The sequence below is a fragment of the Danio rerio genome, chromosome 8 (assembly GCF_052040795.2).
Source record: "Danio rerio strain M-AB ecotype USA chromosome 8, GRCz13ab, whole genome shotgun sequence".
In the NCBI taxonomy this organism is placed as follows: domain Eukaryota; kingdom Metazoa; phylum Chordata; class Actinopteri; order Cypriniformes; family Danionidae; genus Danio; species Danio rerio.
The window spans coordinates 27,274,262-27,296,513 of record NC_141028.1 but is presented as its reverse complement, the minus strand read 5'-3'; the positions used below and the strand labels follow the sequence as shown (position 1 = coordinate 27,296,513).

The window sequence follows — 22,252 nt, the reverse complement described above, 5'->3', positions numbered from 1 at the left end:
ATTTAAATGTAATGTTCAGTATTATTATTAATAGAACAAACTGGTATGAACATTTTAAAGTCAGCAAAGCTTCTAAAATTATGCAAAGTAAAATTTGTGGCTCTTTGAACTTGAATACCCAATTCTAGATCGCATTTAGGAAATTATTTTTTATCAGTGTAAGTCAGGATTGTCGACCTGAGTAAATTATGATGTGCACAAAAAAAATAAATAAATAAATAAACAAAACACACTGAACCACTACAGCCTCAGTGAACAGTGAACTGTTAACAGGCTGATGAATGACAAAACTATTTAAAACTTCAAAGCTTTAAATCTTTAGATACATTTAGACTCTCAGCTGTAAGGGTAAATACAGAAGGGTCTTGCTATGCATAGGCAGTTAAAAAGCATAAAAATGGCATAAAAAACTGTGTAAACGTGATGACTCGTACACAAAATATGGCTTGATGGAATCCAGTGAGAGCAGACCACAATAAACACTGCGCATGAAAATTTGATCAATAGATTGAAGCACTGAAACCATGTCAACTCAACTAACATCTTACAAAAATTAATCCAGATTGTGAATAATATAGATTTATTGAATAATATATAATAATATAAATGTATTGAATAATACAATTTAAAAAAAATTAAGTACAGTTGTTAATTTGAGGGGTTGGCGTCATTTTTTTGGAGGGGGGGTCCCCGAAAGAATTCGCCCTACACAAAGGGGCCCTCAGCTGAAAAAGTTTGAAAACCCCTGTACTACATAGTATAATAAACTGTTTGGTATTTTGAGCAGAAACTTTACAGACACATTCTGGAGACACCGAGGACATATCTTACATCTTGTAAAAGGTGTAAAATAGCAGCCCTTTAATGACATTTCAAGTTAATTTCAAAGACTTCATGTCATTCACTCTGGAAAAAAAACTAAACAAATATCACATAATAAAGACTGCAATCTTTAAAATTAAATCAACTGTACTAGAAATGGATTTCTATCCATGACCGGCCTAAACCAGTACAGAAACACAATCTAAGCAGTCTCTTTTTTAATTTTCAAAAAATGTTACACATAACAAGATCTTCTAAACTGGGACACAGATTGATCTGATATTGCTTTCAAGGACTGACTGAAAAATCTAAGTTGAAGGTGTTTGATGGAGAAAATGAAGTGTGTGACACTGCTCAAAAGTGCGATGTGGCCTTGGTCTAACACAAAAAAATGACATGTAAAAAAATAAATAAATACACATAGCATGCTTTAAATCTGTGCAGAACAGATTTCTGAGGTGACCGTGAGCCAGTAAAAGTATCAAGAGTGTCTTTACTTTTCTGAGAAGTAGGCCATGGGAAATGTTCTCTGACAGCATGAATCCAGACACAAGGTGGTGAATCGGCCCTGCTTCTCCACAGTGAGGACGTAACACGAACGAATTCATGTTTCTTTGCCTGTTGAGAGACATAAATAATGCAGTTTACTCATCCTCAAGTGATCTAAACTTTTATGACTTTGTTTCTTCTGTTCAGCCATTGAATTTCATAAGTGGAAAAAATGGCCAGTTTCCAGCATTTTTCAAAGTATGTTTTTTTTGTTTTGTTTTCAACCAAAGAAGGTAAACTCAAACATGTTTGTAACCACTTGAGGGAGAGATGTAATAAATAATGAAGGAATTTTCAATCTTGCGTGAACTATCCCTTTAACCCATTTTTTTAAATTTAAGTTTAGCTGTTTATGTCCCAAAATCTTAGTCTCAAATCAATGTGAAATATGCAAAGCGTGGATTAAATACCTGCGCAGGTGGTTGAGTACAGTCATATTTGCATACATGTAGTACAGATAATAAGAGTATGGAGGATTGTCTTCATCCGTCCAGTTGACAGGTTTTGGACTGTCCAGGTTAAAGATGTGATGCTCAGGTTTGGACTCATCATCCACACTGTCAAACCCAACAACCTAAAGAGCAACATAATATAATGACACTTTGAGCATACTTACTCTGGGTGTGTGACTGGTTATGATTTTATTTTGGTTAGTGAAGTGGGATCTCGTGATTTCACTACTAAGGGTAAAGTTTAATTACAGGTATTTTCTTATCTTAAAGAAACACTCCACTGTTTTTGAAAATAGGCTCATCTCACAACTTCCTTAAAGATTAACAGTTTAACATTTTATGAATCCATTCTGTTGATCTCCAGGTCTGGCTGTAGCACTTTTAGCTTAGCTTAGCATGCATAATTGAATTGGATTAGACCATTAGCATCTCCATCAAATTTTCAAAAATGTTTTCCCATTTAAAGCTTGACTGTAGTTAGATTGTGTACTAAGACTGATGGAAAATGAAAAGTTGCTATTTTTAGGACAATATAACTAGGAACTATACTCTCATTCTAGTGTACTTTGCTGTTGTACCATGGGTGCAGCAGGGGCAATGATGGAGGTATTCAAACTGGTAGTTCAAGTGTAGGGCTTGGTCCTGGGGACTGTTTTCGTGCACTGCAAAATATCATTGAGCCTGCTACCAGTTCCTTGATTATCATAAAATAATGAGAGTATACAGTAGTATCATATAGATATGAGAGTATCTATATCGACCTAGAAAATAGCAACTTTTCATTTTCCATTGGTCTTGGTACATGATGTAACTACAGATGAAGCTTTAAATGAGACTAGTAACGAATCTCTTCGGTTATTTTTAAGTACGATGCTAATGGTCTAATCTGTTTCAACAAGTTATGCTAAGCTAAGCTAAAGGTGCTCCTGCCTGACACGGATATCAGCTAAATGGATTCAAAACTAGCAAAAATCAACAGTTTATCTTTAGGGGAGTTGTAAATTGAGTCTATTTATATATATATATAATATAATATATATATATAAAGTATATATATATAAAAGATAAAAGTGAAGTGTTACTTTAAGAAACTTTCAATAGTCTCATTATATGCACAATAATAAAAGTAAAAGCCAAGGGTTTAAAACTTCACTTGGCCAGATCTTTAATCACAGCTCATGGCAAACGTAAAATCGAAAGCAAATGTCTCTTGTAAATAAACTGGGCATTTCATCAAATCCTGAGTATTACATAATCTTCAATTTGCATGCTTTACTCCACACAATGCACAATGAAATATAATAGTTATAAATAGTTATAATATTTATAATTATAAAAATGAAGTTAGTTTAAGTGTAAAAATATAAGACAAAGGTCCCCTCACGTGTTGCAGGAAGAGGTGCAGCTCTGGGTGGCTGCTGGGATTGACAGTGACCTCAAACAGAGGCATGAAAATGTTCGCTAACATCTCCTGGAAGTTTGACAGCTGTTTTTTGGTGTGGTAAACATCACTGCAGAGAGAAGAAACAAACTTTTACCTTATCTTTTTATCTCTGGGATAGCTATAGTCTGAGATTTCATCTGAAATTGATAATTATGGGAAGTAAAAAGGAATTTTTAGGAAGGTAATTCCACTTCTGAGCTTTTTAGTTTAATTTTCAGTTTTCCTTTTTGTAAAATGGATGTAAAATCCACTTATAATAAACTCAAATCTTTCCAATTTGAATTTTATTTATTTATTAATTCATTTTCCCTTTAGTCATCAGGGGTCGCCACAGGGGAATGAACCACCAACTTCTACCATTTGTTTTGCACAGCGAATGACCTTCAAGCTGCAACCCAGTACGGGGAAATACCCACACTCTTCAGAAAGTCTTGTTTGCTTTATTTCGGCAACATTAAAAGCAGTTTTTAATTTTTTAAAATCTATTTTAAGATCAATATTATTAGCCCCTTGAGCAATTTATTTTTAGATTGTTTACAAAGCAAACCATTGCTTAACTTTATTAATCTAATTAACATAGTTAAATGAAATAATAAATAAAAAAAGCCTTTTAAACTGCACTCGAGCTGAATTTTAGTATCTTGAAAAATGTCTAGCAAAATATTATTTACTGTCATCATGGCAAAGATAAAACGAATCACTTAGAAATAATTTATTTAATGTTTAGAAATGTGTTTTAAAAAGTTTTCTTCCATTAAACACAAATTGATGAAAAAAATATTTTAATAATTCAGAAGGGCTAATAATTCTGACTCTGTATATGAGAAACATTGCACATGTTTGAAGGAGACAGTTACAATTTTCTTGTGACTGTCTCACCAAAATTAAAAAAATTCTTACCAACCCTAAACATCAAAATATTATAGTATATATTTTTTAGTTTTAGAAAACAATAAGGCAAAAAATAGATATTAGCATTGATATTTACTATTGTTCAGTACTCACAAAAGCCGTGGCACCTGCACCAGCCAGCGCACATTATCTGAATAAACCTTGTGTGTGACGGCCCACTGAGCCAGTTTATCCCATTCATCTCTTGATCTTCCGTAGATGGAGAGACGCAGCTCCACGTTCTGATATTTGCTCTCCTCCAGATCTGCCATCACCTCCTAAAACACACCAGCACACAACTATCTGCAGGGGGCGCAAGTCATCCTATAAAACCTCATTCATCAACATCTTCATGCATAAATAATTATATGTAACAACCCATACCTTGATTATGTGCCCAAAGTATTTGCCCTCAATGTGGTTGTCAGTTTTGATAAAGATTTCCCGAAGAATGGACTCTCCAATGGGGTTGTATTTGGAGTTGAACTTATCAAAGCGGTGGAATGTGTTTCGGTCCTGTGGGAAAGAGAGAATTCTTTAAATATTTAACTCCTGCAGATCCTTATGGCTAGTTTGTCTTGTTAATTTTTTTTATTATTTTGTGATATTTTGGCTGTGTAAATGCAAACAGCACAACTTTTGGTGTAAAAAGGTTTTTTTTTAATAAACTGTTTTCTTTCTAGAAATCTGTATTACAATACATAGAAAAAAGTTAGACTAAGGACATTTGGGACAAAATGCCCGATTAAATATTTCGTAGATATATTAAATGTTTCATCCCAGTGGCATTTCAGCAAAAAGTCATACATTCTTGGATAACACGTTTCAATTTTATTGGCAAGATTTTGATGTGGTATTCATTCATCCATCCATTTATCCATCCATTTTCGTTTCGGCCAAGTCACTTTATTATTCTGGGGTCGCCCCAGCGGAATGAACCGCCGATGCTGAATAATTTAAATTTATTTTATAATTATCATTTTTTTGAACATTTATTTTAATTTATTTTGTTGAATCTATTTTAATTGTTTTCTGCTTTTGGGCAATGCATGTGTAATGTAATGTGGACGCTGTGGTTAATTTGAGAATAATCAGGCAAGCAACAGTCAACACAGGAGCAAACTTATGTATCCAGGGAATCCAGAGTCGTAGTGAAATAACAGGTGAGTGGTCAGTACAGGCAGGCAGCAGTCAACGTAAACAAACAAACAAACAAGACAAGGGTCAAAAATACAGCAAGACAAGGAAAGGAAAATGCATCAAAATGTTCACAATCAGTATAACACGACTTAGCAACTAGTGTGTGTCTCAGTGCTGCTTTTAAAGTCCATGTCATCAGTTCTGAACAGCTTCAGTTGTGTGTGTTATCAATCAGGAGACAACCAGAACAGATCTGAGTGTGTGGTGCATTACAGGTCCATGTAGTCCATATACCAACGGATTTGTAGTCTTCAGCGATCTGCCAGGATTAGATTGCTGGTGATTGTGACAGCATGCCAAATAAATGGAAATTCTGGATTTGTTTTGTATGTACATATAAGAAATTTGCATGTGTGTGAATTAAAATGATGTATATAGAAACTAATAGATTTGATTGTACATTTTTTATTTAAAAAAACAATAGTGGGATTATAATAAATTGTAATTGAAAGATTTAGCATTAATTAAATTGATAAATATGATCAGTACTAATGCTGGTAAAGAAATCTGTCAGTAACAGTGTACTTTGTCATAAATATTTAATAAATTATGATAACATCTATGGGCAAAAACTTCAACATTTTTGCACATGCTTTCCAAAACCTCTTCCACAGAATAGTTATTCCCACAAAAAATTCAGAGAAGAATCTCTGCTAATATAGATTATTATTCACATGATTTAGAGAGCTATTAAACTGCGGTCAAGGTTGTATAGCGTTCATTTAGAGAACAACAGTTCATTCATTGGCTTATTCAGTTTTCACTTAAGTGCAAACCCTCTAAGCTTGTGCGACTGCATCTGCAACGCTGTGCTACATATTTTCAGTGAGAGTGACCCAGATCCCACACAAACACATGGAGTCTGGAGCTCCCACTAGATGTTTGCTTTGGCATCTACTGTGTGAAACAGCACTGAACTACAAGATAACTTCAGATTCAGAATGGTTGTGTTATATTGTAGGTTCCAGTTGTCTGTTTGTTTGTTTTTTATTCTAAGTCTGCTTTGTTCCACTTTATGACGTTTTAACGAATAATATGAACAAGATATAACATCAAACAGTATAGTTTAAAAGGAATTTATATTTAGGAAATAAAAATAGGATGAAAGGGACAGAAATATTTTTCTAAGTATCCTGAAAAAAACAAACAGTATATTATAATTTCTCAGCATATTATGATTTTACGAGGGTTGTGTACAACTGAAGACTGGAGTAACAAAATTCACGTTATAAAATCATTGTTCATTTTCATATTTTTTATCTCATACATAATTGTTACAACTACCTAACCAGTAGAAAAAAAATAGAAATTTATTAGACAGAAGTTGCAGTAAATAAAAAAAAAAGTTCTTAAAACTAAAAAGTGTTACAATCAAACAAATTTAACATATTTTTGTCTGTTACATTAGTCCCGGTATCAGATTATGCTATTTTTGCTCCCAACTTCTTTCGTTTTGTTATGAAAAAGAAACATGTGGCCAGTCATGATGATGAATTGCTAACAATATGCAAGATTTGTTTGACTATCCAAAAGAGTGTAGCAAACAATGGCTACCAAAGCAGTGTGTTTAAAAAAAAAAAAAAAGAAAAAAAAAAGAAAAAACTCAAACATGTACAATGCATTGCATAATTCACCAAGAAGCAGGAATAGCATCATTTTTACTAGCTATTGACAAGCTTTTGTGCACCTACTGGTCAATTTCCCAAACACAGCTAAATCTTACACGAAGGATGGGAAAAAATTAAACCTGCTAGCGTTTCTGTCAGGATGTCATGAAGTGTTCCAGATATGCCATATGTAGGGCCAGACAGAATCTACGGACATTTTTTGCAATTTTTGCAGAGAATTTTGTAAAAAATCTACAAATTTATACAAAATTATTTTAAGAATATCAGAGCGAAAAACTTAATACATTAAATTAAATAAAAGTAAAACTTTTTTTTGTTTTGTTTACAATGCAAATCCAATTAGATCCACTTATTTGGCAAGTTTCTCATTTAATGTATCTACCAAAATACAGAAAATATTACTTTAAAAACTGTATTGTGAATATATCAAAAGAACATTTTAATATAATTATTATTATATACCAATAATTTAAGTGAAATGAATTTCAAAACTGAATAAATTAAAATTTACACACATTTACAGAAGTAAATAAATAGACTCAATGATGAACTAAAAATCAGCAGAAATCTGCGGATTTCTGAGTGCAGATTCCGTGTGGGCCTAGTTATCGTTCACTATAAAACACTATACAGGATAAAATAATGGACTCTTGATATTATTTGCAATCACGACAATGACACAAGTCAAACAGTTTGTGCCAAAATATGGCATTACAAATTATTTATTAACCCTTTCAAACTTACGTTTTAAATACTCCAGCTAACCGCCCGTATAAGTTTTTAAAATGTGACCGTTATTTATAATGCATCGTTTTAAAGTTTCAATGGCAATCTATCAGTTCTTGAGTCAGTTTTATTTCCTTTTCTTCAAATATTGACAAACATCTTAATTATATAGAATATTCTGATTCTGAAATATGTGTAAGAGCATGTATTTCATTGTTTAACCAGCCTAATAAGGATTATATTATCAAATCTAAGATGGATGATGGGAGCAATTAGAGCTGCTGGATTTACAATATGCTAGCTTATCAACTTCTCCCAAATTTTATGAAAGTAATTGGCTGAATAGATTAAATGTTCTAGATTACTTTGACAGCTCTTACCGCATGCATATCCAGAGTATCCACACTGAGGTCAAAGGCCGTGAGGTTCATGCTCTCAAACACTTCTGTCAGGGTTTGTCCTCGGCCTTGTTCAACATGGACGATTTCTCCTGGATATTTCTTCATGGCTCTTTTAATGAAGCGCAGAAGGTGCTTCTGATTCATGCAGGACGAGGCATGGATGTGCGTGTCCACCTGAAGAAGAACACGTCAAAGGTCAGTGAGCAGAAAAGCATGAGAACAGAGCAAGAAAGATTTGTTAAATAAGAAACTTTGTACTATAATAACCACTAAGGAATCTGAATGAATTATATTTTTGTGCTCGTCAATGGATCAACGAACCTTCCTGATATTGTAGAAATCACGATGAGGGACTTTTTTCTGTGCTGCCAATTCTTTCATTTCATTTAGGAGGATGTGCATCTGGAACTTGGAGCTGAGATACTGCAGTCGCCGATAGCAGAAAGATTTCCTGTTAAGAGAAAAATATAAAATCAGAAATCCTTAATCTCTAGCACAGGGGTGGCCAGCCCTGTTCCTGGGGAGCCACCTTCCATATCAAACACACCTGCCTGTAATTATCACATGGTGTTCAGGTCCTAATTAATTGGTTCAGGTGTGTTTGATATGGGTAGCAACTGAAATCTGCAAGAAGGTGGCTCTCCAGGAACTGGGTTGGCCACCCCTGCTTTAGCAGATCAGACCAGGGCTGTTTCTCAATATGCGTTCTTCAGCGGTCTTGCGTCCTCGTGTTCTCGTGCAACGTCATCATCAGCTGCCTAAGTTCAGTTCCAATACTCAAGACCGTAAGTATGGAGGACGCGTGAAACTTCCCGGATGTGATCTTGATATCGAGGACGCACTGATGCAGACTTGAGCACCAAACTCGCTCTGGAAGTCCCAGAAGTCATTGCGACTGGAGTTGGGAAGCGCAGCATTTTATTTAGATTTATTATTAAAGTTCAGAGAGATCACTTACTTACCTCAGGAGTTTCCCTAAATGAAACGGTGAAAGTAAACATTACCATGGACATCTTAATAAAGGAATAAACACATTAAGGGTTGTTTGTTTGCTGAAATTCGTATTAAAATCTGTTTTATTTATATTGTGCAGAGTATATTTCTAATGTTTTTATGCAAAGTATATATTTTGATAAGGGGGGAAACAAAAAAATCGTTGTATGATTGCTGTAATGTTTAAATAATTTACTATTTAAAACGCGTGAAGGTCACGTGACCATCAGGAAAAACGCAGCATCCCATTTCTCAAAGGACGCATTCTCTGCCCTCGCGGTCTCCTGAGATCCTTCTTTCGAGGACACCTGGCAAGACCGGTCTCCACAAGAACACAAGTCCGTTCTCTGCGTTCTTGGAATTGAGAAACAGCCCAGTTCTGGGTATTTTTGGGTCATATTTAAATCAGACACTGCCACCTCTTTATCTTTGGGACATAATTCAGATTTCAGATTAATTACAGGTCTTTATCTCAGTCAGGACGTGTCTATTTTTTTTTTCATCCACAAGGTCAGAGCTGATGCTTTCAATCAAGCAAAGGCACTCGCTCTGTGATCAGCTCACATCTACAGTCTGATGAAGCACTTACACTGGTCCGTTAATGATGAGCGCCATCATCATGTTCATATCAGCTATGTATTCCTGAAGATCTGGGTATGGCAGGTCCAACTCTGACGAACTGATTGTGAAACAAAACACAAGAAAAATATTCAATAAACATGAAAAAACGTTTAAAGGGAAAGAAAAAGCCAACTACTCGTCAATAATTTTTAATAGGTAACTAAATATATATCATTGTTAATTGCTTTTGGAAATGATCAGAAGTCTTACTTGTGTGTGTACACATGAACAACACCATCCACCATCTTGCATGTGTAGCCCAGCGCTGGTGGCATGTTGGCAGGGTCAAGACTCTCATACGGGTGGGTTTTTGACACAGGTGGGTGAACTGTTGCATCTACAGAAAACAAACACGAAGTTATTAATGAAGATTTAATTGGTGATTTTGCTTTATAACAGAAATCAGATTATAGCAAAAATGACACCTCATTAGAAACATGCACTACAGTTCAAAAGTGTGGGGTAGATAAAATGTTTATGGAAGAAATTTGTTATGCACAACAAGGCTGCCATTATTTGATCAAAAATACAGTGAAAGAGTGAAAGGATAAAAGGATGACTATAATATATAGTTATCAGGATTTATAGAGGACACATTAAAAAGTTAGGTAGTGTAATGGTTCATCATATAATAGATTATTTAACAAAACTAATTTTGTATGATCACAAATCTTTTATTTCTTTATTTATATATTTCTACAGTTATAAGAGAATAAGCTGTCATTTTTCCATGAATTTATCTCTTACTCTGAATGATATGTATTCATTCATATTTTGTCATTTTTAATTTTAGTTATACTAAACATTAAAGTGGACAGTTTACTTGTGTTAATCATGCCTATTAATGTACACTGTGAATTAAAAATGTTTACAATGGTTTTAATATAAGCCTACTTTGCTTACTAACACTGTTTTATAACAACACGTGATGAGGTACCGCGAGACACAATATCTTTTCCATGTTAAAAGGAGATACTGTACCTGTGCTGTATGTGCGCACTGTTATTATGATCTTCTCATTGTTTTATAATTCTACCCTTGATCTGAATTATTCATGCAGATTAAACCGAATTGTAGAAACAGAGGGATCTAGATACTTCAACATTAAAGTCCTTACTAAAAAAAGGCTAACATTTACAGTTATGTACTGTATATTTTAAGAAAACGTTAAGGAAACTTACTATTAACCAGGTTATTGATTTTTACTGTAGCATTTTTGGTTTTTACCATCACTTAACAATTTTCTGTAGAATTTACAGTAACTCACTGGCAGCAGTTCACCAGTAACTTACTGTGAATCAATTACAGGAGAAATACTACATTTACATTTACAGCACCATTTTTACAGTTTTTTGTACACCTTTACTGTAAAATATACAGTTATTTTCATGATGCAACTTTAAAATACAGTAACATACTGCATAAACGTCCTACAGTAAAACACAGTTCATTTTAGAGTAAAATACTGTTTTTGACCTAACCATCTGCCACGTCATGGCAGAACAACAGACAGTTGAAATCAGAATCATTAAACCCCTTTGATTTTTTTTCTTTTTTAAATATTTCCCAAATAATGTTTATCAGAGCAAGGACATTTTCACAGTATGTCTGATAATATTTTTTCTTCTGAAGAAAGTCTTATTTGTTTAATTTCGGCTAGAATAAAAGCAGTTTTTAATTTTGTAAAAACCATTTTAAGGTCAAAATGATTAGCCCCTTTAAGCTATATATTTTTGATAGTCTACAGAACAAACCATCATTATACAATGACTTACCTAATTACCCTAACCTGCCTAGTTAACCTAGTTAAGCCTTTAAGTGTCACTTTAAGCTGTGTAGAAGTGTCTTGAAAAATATCAAGTAAAATATTATTTACTGTCATCATGGCAAAGATAAAATAAATCAGCAACTAGAACAGGGGGGCTAATAATTCAGGTGGTTAAATAATTTTGACTTCAACTGTAATATGACAAAGATCACCTTAATTATTGATTATGCAATTAAGTCAGTGTTAAATGCTTCCAAAGTGAATTTAAATAACATTTAACATGACATTTATTGCCATACTACTAAAAAAAGCAACAGATAGTTCACCTCAGATCTTGAAAATAAAATGACTAGAAGATGATTTAAAAATGAAAGTCTGTATTCCAGTGCAAACCGACAACATCAATCACTCTGTAGCATATTGATAATGTTAATCATTTTTATATGTATTAATTAGATTAAAAACTTTCACCCTTTCGTTGGCATTGTGTGTTGTTGGGATATGATTTTAGGCTGCATTTATTTGATTAAAATCCTAGTAAAAAACTGTTAGAAACAAGTATTACTACTGTTGTTGTTGTTTTTTACTGAAATGTAGCTTCATTTGAACAAAAATATTTTAAAATAAACAAAATGTACAGTATACCTTATGATTTAATTTTTATCACCATTATTCTAGTATTTAGTAACATGACCATTTAGACATACTGTTTTTTTATATCAATATTTTGAGACACAATACCAGTGTGTTATCAAATAAGACACAAAATCAGCTTTTTACGCAAAGCACATTAATGGGAATTCCAGAAAACCAATAATAATTTTATGTTCATATATATATATATATATACGTTTGTGTGGTTAAACTGATCACACTTGGTTCATAAACAGATACTGAATCTGTAAACAGAGCACCTGCTTTCACTTCCTTCTGCCTAACTGAATTTGATTGCATATAAAAGATTCAACTGTAAATTATTCTACTTTCTATAACACAGATAAATCCAACGTGTCTCTTATATTTGTTGTGTACTTTAGACATAAAACTATAGTGTTATGAAATCCTTCTATCATCGCTCAGAATATATGTAATAAATGCACCTGCAGAGATGGAGGACTCTGACATCTCGTCGAAGGTGCTGATGTCAGGCGTTTGTTCGCTCAGCTCCTCCTGCAGGTATCGTGCTGTGGTCCTGCAGAAGCTCTGCAAGGACAGAGAAATGTACTTCTCTCGGATGAACAGAGCTTTCACCACACACTTAGCAGCGTCCAGCAGGTCAGTGAATGGAACCTGTAGTAAAAAAAAAGAAGATTGAATTAAATATAGTCTGAAAGTCAGTGAAGTTAATCATCTCTCCATTTATACATGTTATGCCAGTAGGTTTGCGGCAAAAGATTGTGAGTTAAAAAGCCATTCACTTAAATGATTCATTCAAAAATACTGATTCATTTAAGAAGGAAACAAGCAGGGCTGCATTCCTCTTTCCTTTTATGTCAAAAAATAGTTGAAAAATACCTGTATTTACTGTAATTACTTGTTTTCCCGTACAGTACTGTATTTATTTGTTTACACATTTATTCACTTGTTTATTTTATGATCTATTGACTTTATTATTAGATATTTTATCTAATTTGTATTCATTTGTTTGTTTTAATTAAAGATTATTTTGGCGAAATTTTGCATGAATTCATTTGTTTTAATCTGATTTCATAATTTTTTTAAAGTATTTTATCCTTATTGGATTTTAAAATCCAGATTTATCTTATTTTTGCTTTATATGTATTATATTTGTCTAATATATGTCAATTTTATTCGAGTCAAACATGATTTTAGTTTTATGAATATATATAAATATAAAAGAAAAACTTTTCTGCTCATTTTTCTTCATAAGTTTATGTGAAAACTCTTCAGCTGCATTGCTGTCAGCCTGTTTCCGCTGGGGTTTGTGTATTTGTGTGTGTGTGTGTATGTGTGAGAAATATTTCTCCCTGAGGAGTTTATGTAATGTCTGCAGTGTCCACTCCAGTTCTCTCAACAACATCTTGTTTTAGTGTAATAAACAAAGCTGAAGAGGTCTGTCTGTACCCCACACTTCTCCTCTCCAGAGATAGTGACTCTCTGGTACTCTCTCTCCGGGATAAGCTCTCTCTCGGGATAGTTTTCTATGGGTGTCTGGCTCTGTTCTTTCATATACCTGAAAAAAAAACAAGAGATACAATGTGCTTGTTAAGTTTTGATCCATGAAATACTCTAAGTACTCATTTGAATTAAAAATCTCAATAGCCCATAGCCGTTTATGACTACTGTTTAGTCATGTAGTCATAGACACATTTAAGCAAATCTTTATGATGATTTTGCTCAACCCATTTACAAAATATGGACCATTTGAAATTAGACATGGTTATAAACATTATGCACACCAAACTGTAAGTATATACTTCCTGCTAACAATTTAAGGTTGCAAAAAAACACTCTCTTAATGTTCTCATTTAGTTATATATAATTCATTTTTCAATTGTTCTTAGTAGGTTCAAAAGATCAATCTTTTAGATTATGTAAATAACATAATTTTTTTATTATAATAACATTATTCTCAGCATTTTCATAAGGTTTCATGTTCTTTTCATGTTCTTACAACATTATTTAAAAGGTTATTCGAACATTTCTTCCACATCATATTAATGTTTTAGGAACGTTTTTCTATCAATGTTACAAGAATGGTTCCAAATGCACAACTTTAATAACATTACAAATTAAAACTTAGAAAACCTTTATCAAAGGTTACAGAATGTTTCCTGTTAGCTAGGTTACTACCATTTGTTGTCGATTTTGGACCCAGAAACTATGGCATGTGATGTCAGACTTATCTAGTGGATTAGTCAACAAACAGCGATCATCACAGAAGATGTTAAAGGCACTCACTCCAGGTCCGTAGCGCTGTCTGTTTTCATGAAGTCCTGTTTGGCTCGTAGAAGGATATCAGGCTCAAACCTCAAGAGAATAAGCATTTAATTAACTTTCTGTGGTTCACATGTGCATACAGTCCAATAAATGCTGGACTAACATTGGCTCATGCATTCAGGAGTATATTTCAAATTCCCAGCTGAAAAAGCTAATGCAGATGAACATTAGACTGATTTTCAGGTTGTGTTTTGGTATGGCTGCTCGACTACAACTTGAGATTCAGGTTTTCAAAAAGTTTAACAAAAGATATACACGTTTTATTGTTTTTTAATAGTTAGCTATAATAATTCTGGTTAGCCAGTTGGAACTTTACCAGCAAAACTTTGCTTCTACACCAGTTTTAAGCTAGACATTTTTGTTAGTTAAATACTGAGATCATAACAATTTGTTAGCTTAAGAAATTTGGGATTAACCCTTGTGTGCTTTTGGGGATGTTTTTATCCACTCTGGAGTAATTTTGAGTCTTAATTTGTGCACAACTCTCTCTGTGTTTTAGCAAATGGAATGATTTTTGGTGACAAATCTTATTTTGACACATACTTTGGGAAAATGCTTCAAGTTTCAAAAATTCAACAATACACACGCACACAAGGGATAAAACAGGATAAATACGTGAATGAGTTGAATGTATGTAAGAACTTGAAGAGTGCTGATGGATAATGAGATGCAGTACTTGATATCCTGGCTGATCTGCCGCTCGAGTCTGTGCCGTCTCTCCTCCAGCTGCTCGATGGGGCTTTCCTCTGGGAACTCATATGGAGCGCTGCGCATCTCGCTCTCAGCCAGACTGCGGGAGAACAGCTCCTACACACACACATTCACACAAGCACAGAAACAATACATAAAAAAGTAGGCTACATTTAAAAAAAACTACATTTTATAGTAGGCTATACCTACTATAAACATTTTTATAGTAGGTATAGCCGATCATGGAATATTGATTTGTTATATTTCGTCACCTTAGAATCATAAGGCAACTTAGAAAACTTATTTACATTATGTGATGTTTTTTCTTTAATTGTTGTTTATGTTTTAAGAATTCTTATTTAAAAAAGACAAAAAACGTTTAATCCACAAAGTCAAACTCTAGCTTGGCTCTGTAAGGTTCTTTCTGTGAGCCAATCAGTATTTCGAATGCAAACATGAGGACCAATAAGGATCAGATTTCTTTATCCTTTTGCCAAACTAAGACCAGAAAAAGAGGGAAAGACTAGAAAGAAACACAAAATCAGATTCAACTAAATAATGCCACACAAAATTGAGTAGAAACCTGAAACTGAAAAAAATGTGATGTAGAAGCATTGTTGACATTCAGATGAAATGTTAAATTTTACATTATTGAAAAAGAAATAGTTATAAAAAATGTTATATACTAAATGTGAACTTTTTTATTTGTATATATATAGTCAGTGAAACATTTTTCTGTGATTATTAAACTCATTTGCTCATTGTCTGTTTTGTTTTAAAGTATGTAAATTTGAACCTTGAAGGGGATATACTTTATTTAATTAATGGGGTATATAATAAATACAATAAATATAATTAAATAATTCATACAAAGCATATAATTCAATAAATATTACCATGTTAATTACATAAAATTACCATCTGCACTGGACAAAATATTTAGCACAGCCCTGTTTGCTTTATTTGAACAAGATAAATTATTCATCCTAAAACAATAAATAAATGTTATAGAAAGCAAAAACTTTATTGAACATTAACATATTGTTACAACAGCAATTTCAATTATTTTTATAAAATTAATAAGCAGACTGATTGTATTTGTTGAAAATTAATGCTTCAATTAATGATCTGCCAGATAGAACCTTATAATTCCAACCAGAAAATGACTTTTTACAATTAGAACCTTCTCCCTGCATTTGTCCTTTTTTTAACCTAATTTAAAGAGATAAATTAAAGAGAGTTTTGATACTTTAGATTTAGAGTACATTTTGGGTCTTTGTCATGCTAATGTATGACATATTTTGACATATTGCTTGCTGTATGGAATGCAAAAACTTTGAAGCTCAAAATTTCAAAATCATTTAGAACGCAGAACCTTATAAGTCGACGATTTGGCCAAGGCTATTTTTTAAATAAAATTGTTAAATGTTGCAAATCCAAAGTTTTTTCAACCAATTGTGTTGAGGTTGTGTGAAAAAACTTGGTACTAGCTTGTAAAAGTTTTTTTTTTCTTTTTTTTTTTTGTAAATAATGTTTAAATACACCTAATAAATCAGAGACTACGTTGAGGGAAAGTGAGTGATCCTGCCCACTTCAAAGTTATGCAACTGTTAACAATTTTTTTCTATCACTTTTTACATTTATACAAACCTAGTACTAGTTTACACATTTTTTTTGCTGATATTGTTAGAAATACAAAATACAAAATGCAAACTTACTGTTTTTGAGAAAATGTGGACACTCAAGTTTCAGCAATTTATTTAATGAAACAGGAAAAGACAAAATAAACTACCTATCTACATATTCCCCCGATTTCCAAAGATTTATTCAAACAGCCTGTGCCCCCCCCCCCTTTTCCTTTTTTATTAATTTTTTTATCCCTTTTTTGCTTTTGTTTCCTCAATATTTTAGTTTTTTCCTCTAAATTGAAAACAAGGATGTAAATATGATTGTGATGTTATATTGTCATATTTTTTATTGCATATTGTCAATAAAAAGATTGTAAAAGAAATATATAATAAATCTAAAACACCAGACATTTGGGTCAGGGTGGCATTCAAAGGCATCAAGAGTCGGTGTTGTGATTTGTGCTTTGTTTACCTCTGCAATCTCTTTGTATTTGCCATCCATGGAGGTGCGTAGGTCAATGTGGCCGTGCTTGGTTACAGGGTTGCCAGGCAATGAATACTGGGATGTGAGAAGGTGTCTGCCAACACGGAGATCTACTAATAAGACAGTGAGAAAGACATCTTTATATTTTAACTGAGATGGTTTTCATATTTAAAACATTCAGATTGTAAGATGTAAGTATAGAGAAAAATGTTTAAGCCAAAATGACAACATTGATTGTGTTCAATTATATATAGCGTTGTTTTTCTGCTGTCCAGAGAAAGGCAGGGTCAGAAAGCTGACGAAGATCTGCAACTGTTTGTCCAATTGTCTCAAAAAACAATGGAGCATTCAAGTGGGAGGATATTAGTTTATATGTGAGTGTGTGCTGTGCCTTTGTCTTAGAATGCCAACTTAACTTGTGGGCAAGTAAAGACCAAATGCATCTAGCGCCCACGCTGTAAAAACACAGTTTATAAAATGTTTTCTAAAATGTTTACTAAAGTTAACAAGCACAGCCTTTTGAAGAGGGTTTTAATAATACATTAGTAAATGTAGAACTATGATTAATTAATAACTGCTGTACAAGTACTGTTGAATCTTGGTCCATGTTAGTAAACACATTAACTAATGAAACCTTAATGTAAAGTATGACCCATTCATTCATTCATTTTCTTGTCGGCTTAGTCCCTTTATTAATACGGGGTAGCCACAGCGGAATGAACCGCCAACTTATCCAGCAAGCTTTTACGCAGCGGATGCCCTTTCAGCCGCAACCCATCTCTGGGAAACATCCACACACACTCATACACTACAGACAATTTAGCCTACCCAATTCACCTGTCTTTGGGCTGTGGGGGAATCCAGAGCACCCGGAGGAAACCCACGCGAACTCAGGGAGAACATGCAAACTCCACACAGAAACGCCAACTGAGCCGAGGCTCGAACCAGCGACCCAGCGACCTTCTTGATGTGAGGTGACCGCACTACCTACTGCGCCACTGCTTCGCCCTAAGTGTGAACTGACATTTTTAAAAACTTTTTGTAGTGTATCTGAAATTACTCTTTTTTTTTTAGCTCCGTTCAAAGCATTTATATATACACTCGTCAGCCACTTTATAAGGTACACCTTACTAGTATAGAATTGGACTCCATTTTGTCTTCAAAATTGTCTTTAACCTTCGTAGCATAGATTCAACAAGGTACTGGAAATATTCCTCAGAGATTTAGGTCCATAGTGACATGATAGCATCACGCAGTTGCTTCAGATTTCTTAGCTGCACATCCATGATGTGAATCTACCGTTCCACAACATCCCAAAGGTGCTCTATTGGAATGAGACCTGGTGACTGTGTAGGCCATTTAAGTACAGTGAACTCATTGTCATGTTCAAGAAACCAGTCTGAGATAATTCATGCTTTACAACATGGCGCGCTATCCTGCTGGAAGTAGCCATTAGAAGATGGGTACACTGTGGTCATAAAGGGATGGACATGGTCAGCAACAATACTCAGGTAGGCTGTGGCGTAGACACAATGCTTGATTGGTAATAATGACCGCAACGTGTGCACCAGTCTAAATCGGTGATATAAGGCAGGATGGATCCATGCTTTCATGTTGTTGATGCCAAATTCTGACCCTACAATCCAAATGTTGCAGCAGAAATGGAGACTCATCAGACCAGGCAACGTTTTCTCTATCTTCTATTGTCCAATTTTGGTGAGCTTGTGCATTTGGAGCCTCAGTTTCCGATTCTTGGTTGCCAGGAGTGGCACCCGGTGTGGTCTTCTGCTGCTGTAGCCCATCCGCCTTAAGGTTGGACGTGTTATGTGTTTAGAGATGCTCTTCTGCATACCTCAGTTGTAATAAGTGGTTATTTGAGTTACTGTTGCCTTTTTATCAGCTTGAACCAGTCTGGCCATTCTCCTCTGACTTCTGGCATCGACAAGGCATTTTTGTTCACAGAACTGCCGCTCACTGGACATTTTCACTTTTTTCGGACCATTTTCTGTAAACCCTAGAGATGATTGTGTGTGAAATCCCAGTAGATCAGCAGTTTTTGAAATACTCAGACCAGCCCGTCTGGCACCAGCAACCATGCCACATTCAAAGTCACTGAAATCCCTTTTCTTACCCATTCTGATGCTTGGTTTGAACTGCAGCAGATCGTCTTGACCATCTACATGCACTGAGTTGCTGCCATGTGATTGGCTGATTAGAAATTTGCATTAACGAGCAGTTGGACAGGTGTACCTTACAAAGTGGCCGGTAAGTGTATACTTTAGCACAATTGCAAATATACAGATTAAGAAGATTTTTGCTGTGCAGCATAAGCCAAAAGTATAATCAAATGTATTAACCGTAAATCAAAAATGTTTCAATACCACAACAAAATTTAGCCTCACAAAAACACGCTTGAAAACACTTTCGCTTTCCCCCGAGTAAAGCTCAACTCATCAGCTCAAGGTCCACAGGTCCCGCAAGTGATATCAGTCTTGCTAAACTCTGACGTCTGATCAAATATTCATAAGGCTAATGAATAATTAATCAGCCATGTCTAGCCCCTGCACTGCAGAGACCTGGACATCTCAGAAAACGACCAGAGAACAGGCGGACTCCCATTCTTACAGCTCTCAGCAGGATTCAGAAACCTCCAGCAGAGCTCAAAATGTGGTAAAGACGTTACAGTTTATACACTTACAGATAATACACTTTATTTTAAACTTTGTTTATTTCTGCTACAGTAAGAGTTGTTTCATCAGCCTGAATTCATCCCAGGCTCTTGCACTCATATGTTCATCACTGTTTTACCAAGAAGAGCTGAAACTTTCCTTTTTTTCTGTTTTTTTTTTGCAGCAGAATGATCAACTCCCAAATTGTAAACCCCTTTTTTACAAAATAATTTTGTAGTTTTAATTATTTAAATATATATTTAGGAGCAGCATGGTGGCTCTGTGGTTAGTGCTGTCGCCTCACAGCAAGAAGGTTGCTGGTTCGAGTACCGGCTGGGTCAGTTGGCATTTCTGTGTGGAGTTTGCATGTTCTCCCTATGTTAACGTGAGTTTCCTCCGGGTACTCCGGTTTCCCCCACAGTCCAAAATTGGCTGTAGTGTATGTGTGTGAATGTGAAAGGGTTTGAGTGTTTCCCAGTACTGGGTTGCAGGTAGTAAGACATCCGCTGCATAAAACATATTCTGGATAAGTTGGCAGTTCATTCCACAGTGGCAATGTCTAATGAATAGACTATATACACACACTGTTAACAATGTAGGATTTACAGTAACTCACTGGCAGCAGTTTGCCAGAAACTTACAGTAAATCAATTAGGAGAAATACTGTATTTACATATACAGCACCATTTTTACAGAGTTTTATGTATATCTTTACTGTAAAATATACAGTTATTTTCACAATGCATTCACAATGGGGCTGGTGATTTCCAAAAATCTATTTATTGTTATTAAACCATAACCTACTGAAAAGAAAAAAATTGTTATTTATAGTTACTACATACTACTGTAGAAACAGTAGTTATTACAATACCTTATAGTTACTAGTTCTATTGGATTGCGATCCCTGGGGTAATATTAAAGATACAGCAATAGCGTGAGATGCAGCAAATTGGTTTTATAAAAGCAGGTTAAACTTTCTGGCCCATTTGCAGCACTCACATACATAAAAAAAAAGAAGAAGAATAGACTTGGATCTATTGGTGTGTGTGTGTGTGTGTGTGTGTGTGTGTGTGTGTGTGTGTGTGTGTGTGTGTGCACCATTGCATGCAAGGTTTCTGTATTTACAACCACCTCAGAAGATATCGAGGGTCGCGAGTCACTGGCATTGTTATTTTGGGGGTCACGGGCTGAAAAGTTTGGGAACCCCTGGTCTACTCTACACTAAAGCCAAGCTCTATAAAATCTTTCCTTCTGTCTCACCAATGTGCGATAGATGCAAGACAGTAGAGGACACCTTTGCTCACGCCATTTGGCTCTGTCCCTTACTGAACAGATTCTGGACAAACATATTTGACTGGTTCTCCGAGGCTAATAGCAGACCTTTTCTGCCAGATGCCAGAAATATACTTCAGAAAACGTGTAGATGTACATTTTTCAGACTAGTTTGCAAAAAAAGTGCAGTGAAAAAATAAACACAGTTTCAGTTGGAGCATTAATATATTATTTTGCCATTAAACTCAGCAGCTGTTGAGAACACAACACTTTCTCAACACACAAACTTGAGTCGCATCTGTTGTTTTTCCCCTTCTAGAGCTTTACCATTAATCTCAAGGACAAAGACTTGGTTATATCATTGCCATTTGATGTAATGCACACATTCTCATCCGTCCATCTGCTTGGACTCAATCACTAATTACTATAATTATCAACAGTGCTCAAACACAAACGAGAGCAGCAGAACTGAATAATTTAAAGTTAAGCATCACAGGATATGCCCAATCATCTTATGCTGGAATCATGTTAAACTGACCCTGGTTCAACAACAGTTTACATGATGCTTTACTGTTTTACTGCTCTGGCAAAGTTAATGTGCAACAGACTTATCGCTGAGTTTATTGAAGGTAATTAACGATATTGAACTCGCTGCTAAAATCTGTCTGGCTTTTTCACAGGTCCAGATGGTGGATTCATTATAACAATGACAGTTCATTAGCACACAAGCATCGATAACACACTTATAATAATCACACTTCTACCTCCACATAATCATGCCTACGTGTTTCTCACTTTACTGCAAACTAATGTAAAAGACTTTTTTGACAACATGACTATGGCAAGAGATTCTGTTTGGATTTTTGATGAGCATTGAGCCTAATTTGTTAACTAATGCTGAATTTATTTAATCAGAAATAAAGTCAAAATATATATTATACATTATCAGATTCATTATAATGATTTTTGAAAGATCATGTAAAAACGTAGAAAAGAGTAATGATGCTTTCATAATGACCATAAGAGACTTAAAACAAAAAAGCGTTTAATATA

The 22,252-nt window shown here is 34.5% G+C and overlaps 1 protein-coding gene across 18 annotated transcripts in view; it reads right to left on the bottom strand.

Annotated features, from left to right (window-relative positions):
- Positions 1 to 22,252, bottom strand: part of ampd2b (adenosine monophosphate deaminase 2b) — a 46,470-nt gene that overhangs the window by 8,536 nt on the left and 15,682 nt on the right. For 8 of the 18 annotated variants that reach the window (XM_087264667.1, XM_087264668.1, XM_087264665.1 and 5 more), the window contains exons 2-15: positions 17,247 to 17,371; positions 15,133 to 15,263; positions 14,418 to 14,486; positions 13,581 to 13,689; positions 12,596 to 12,785; positions 9,938 to 10,064; positions 9,696 to 9,785; positions 8,435 to 8,564; positions 8,093 to 8,287; positions 4,543 to 4,674; positions 4,273 to 4,436; positions 3,208 to 3,334; positions 1,782 to 1,945; positions 1,320 to 1,440 (exon numbers count right to left, since the gene is read on the bottom strand). In XM_087264667.1, the coding sequence (XP_087120793.1) occupies positions 1,320 to 1,440; positions 1,782 to 1,945; positions 3,208 to 3,334; positions 4,273 to 4,436; positions 4,543 to 4,674; positions 8,093 to 8,287; positions 8,435 to 8,564; positions 9,696 to 9,785; positions 9,938 to 10,064; positions 12,596 to 12,785; positions 13,581 to 13,689; positions 14,418 to 14,486; positions 15,133 to 15,263; positions 17,247 to 17,371 (1,874 nt within the window). Of the gene's footprint in view, positions 1 to 751; positions 1,441 to 1,781; positions 1,946 to 3,207; positions 3,335 to 4,272; positions 4,437 to 4,542; positions 4,675 to 8,092; positions 8,288 to 8,434; positions 8,565 to 9,695; positions 9,786 to 9,937; positions 10,065 to 12,595; positions 12,786 to 13,580; positions 13,690 to 14,417; positions 14,487 to 15,132; positions 15,264 to 17,246; positions 18,107 to 20,360; positions 21,281 to 22,252 lie in introns of those variants that run through there. The other 10 variants (XM_087264669.1, XM_087264670.1, XM_087264674.1 and 7 more) reach the window with 4 other exon arrangements.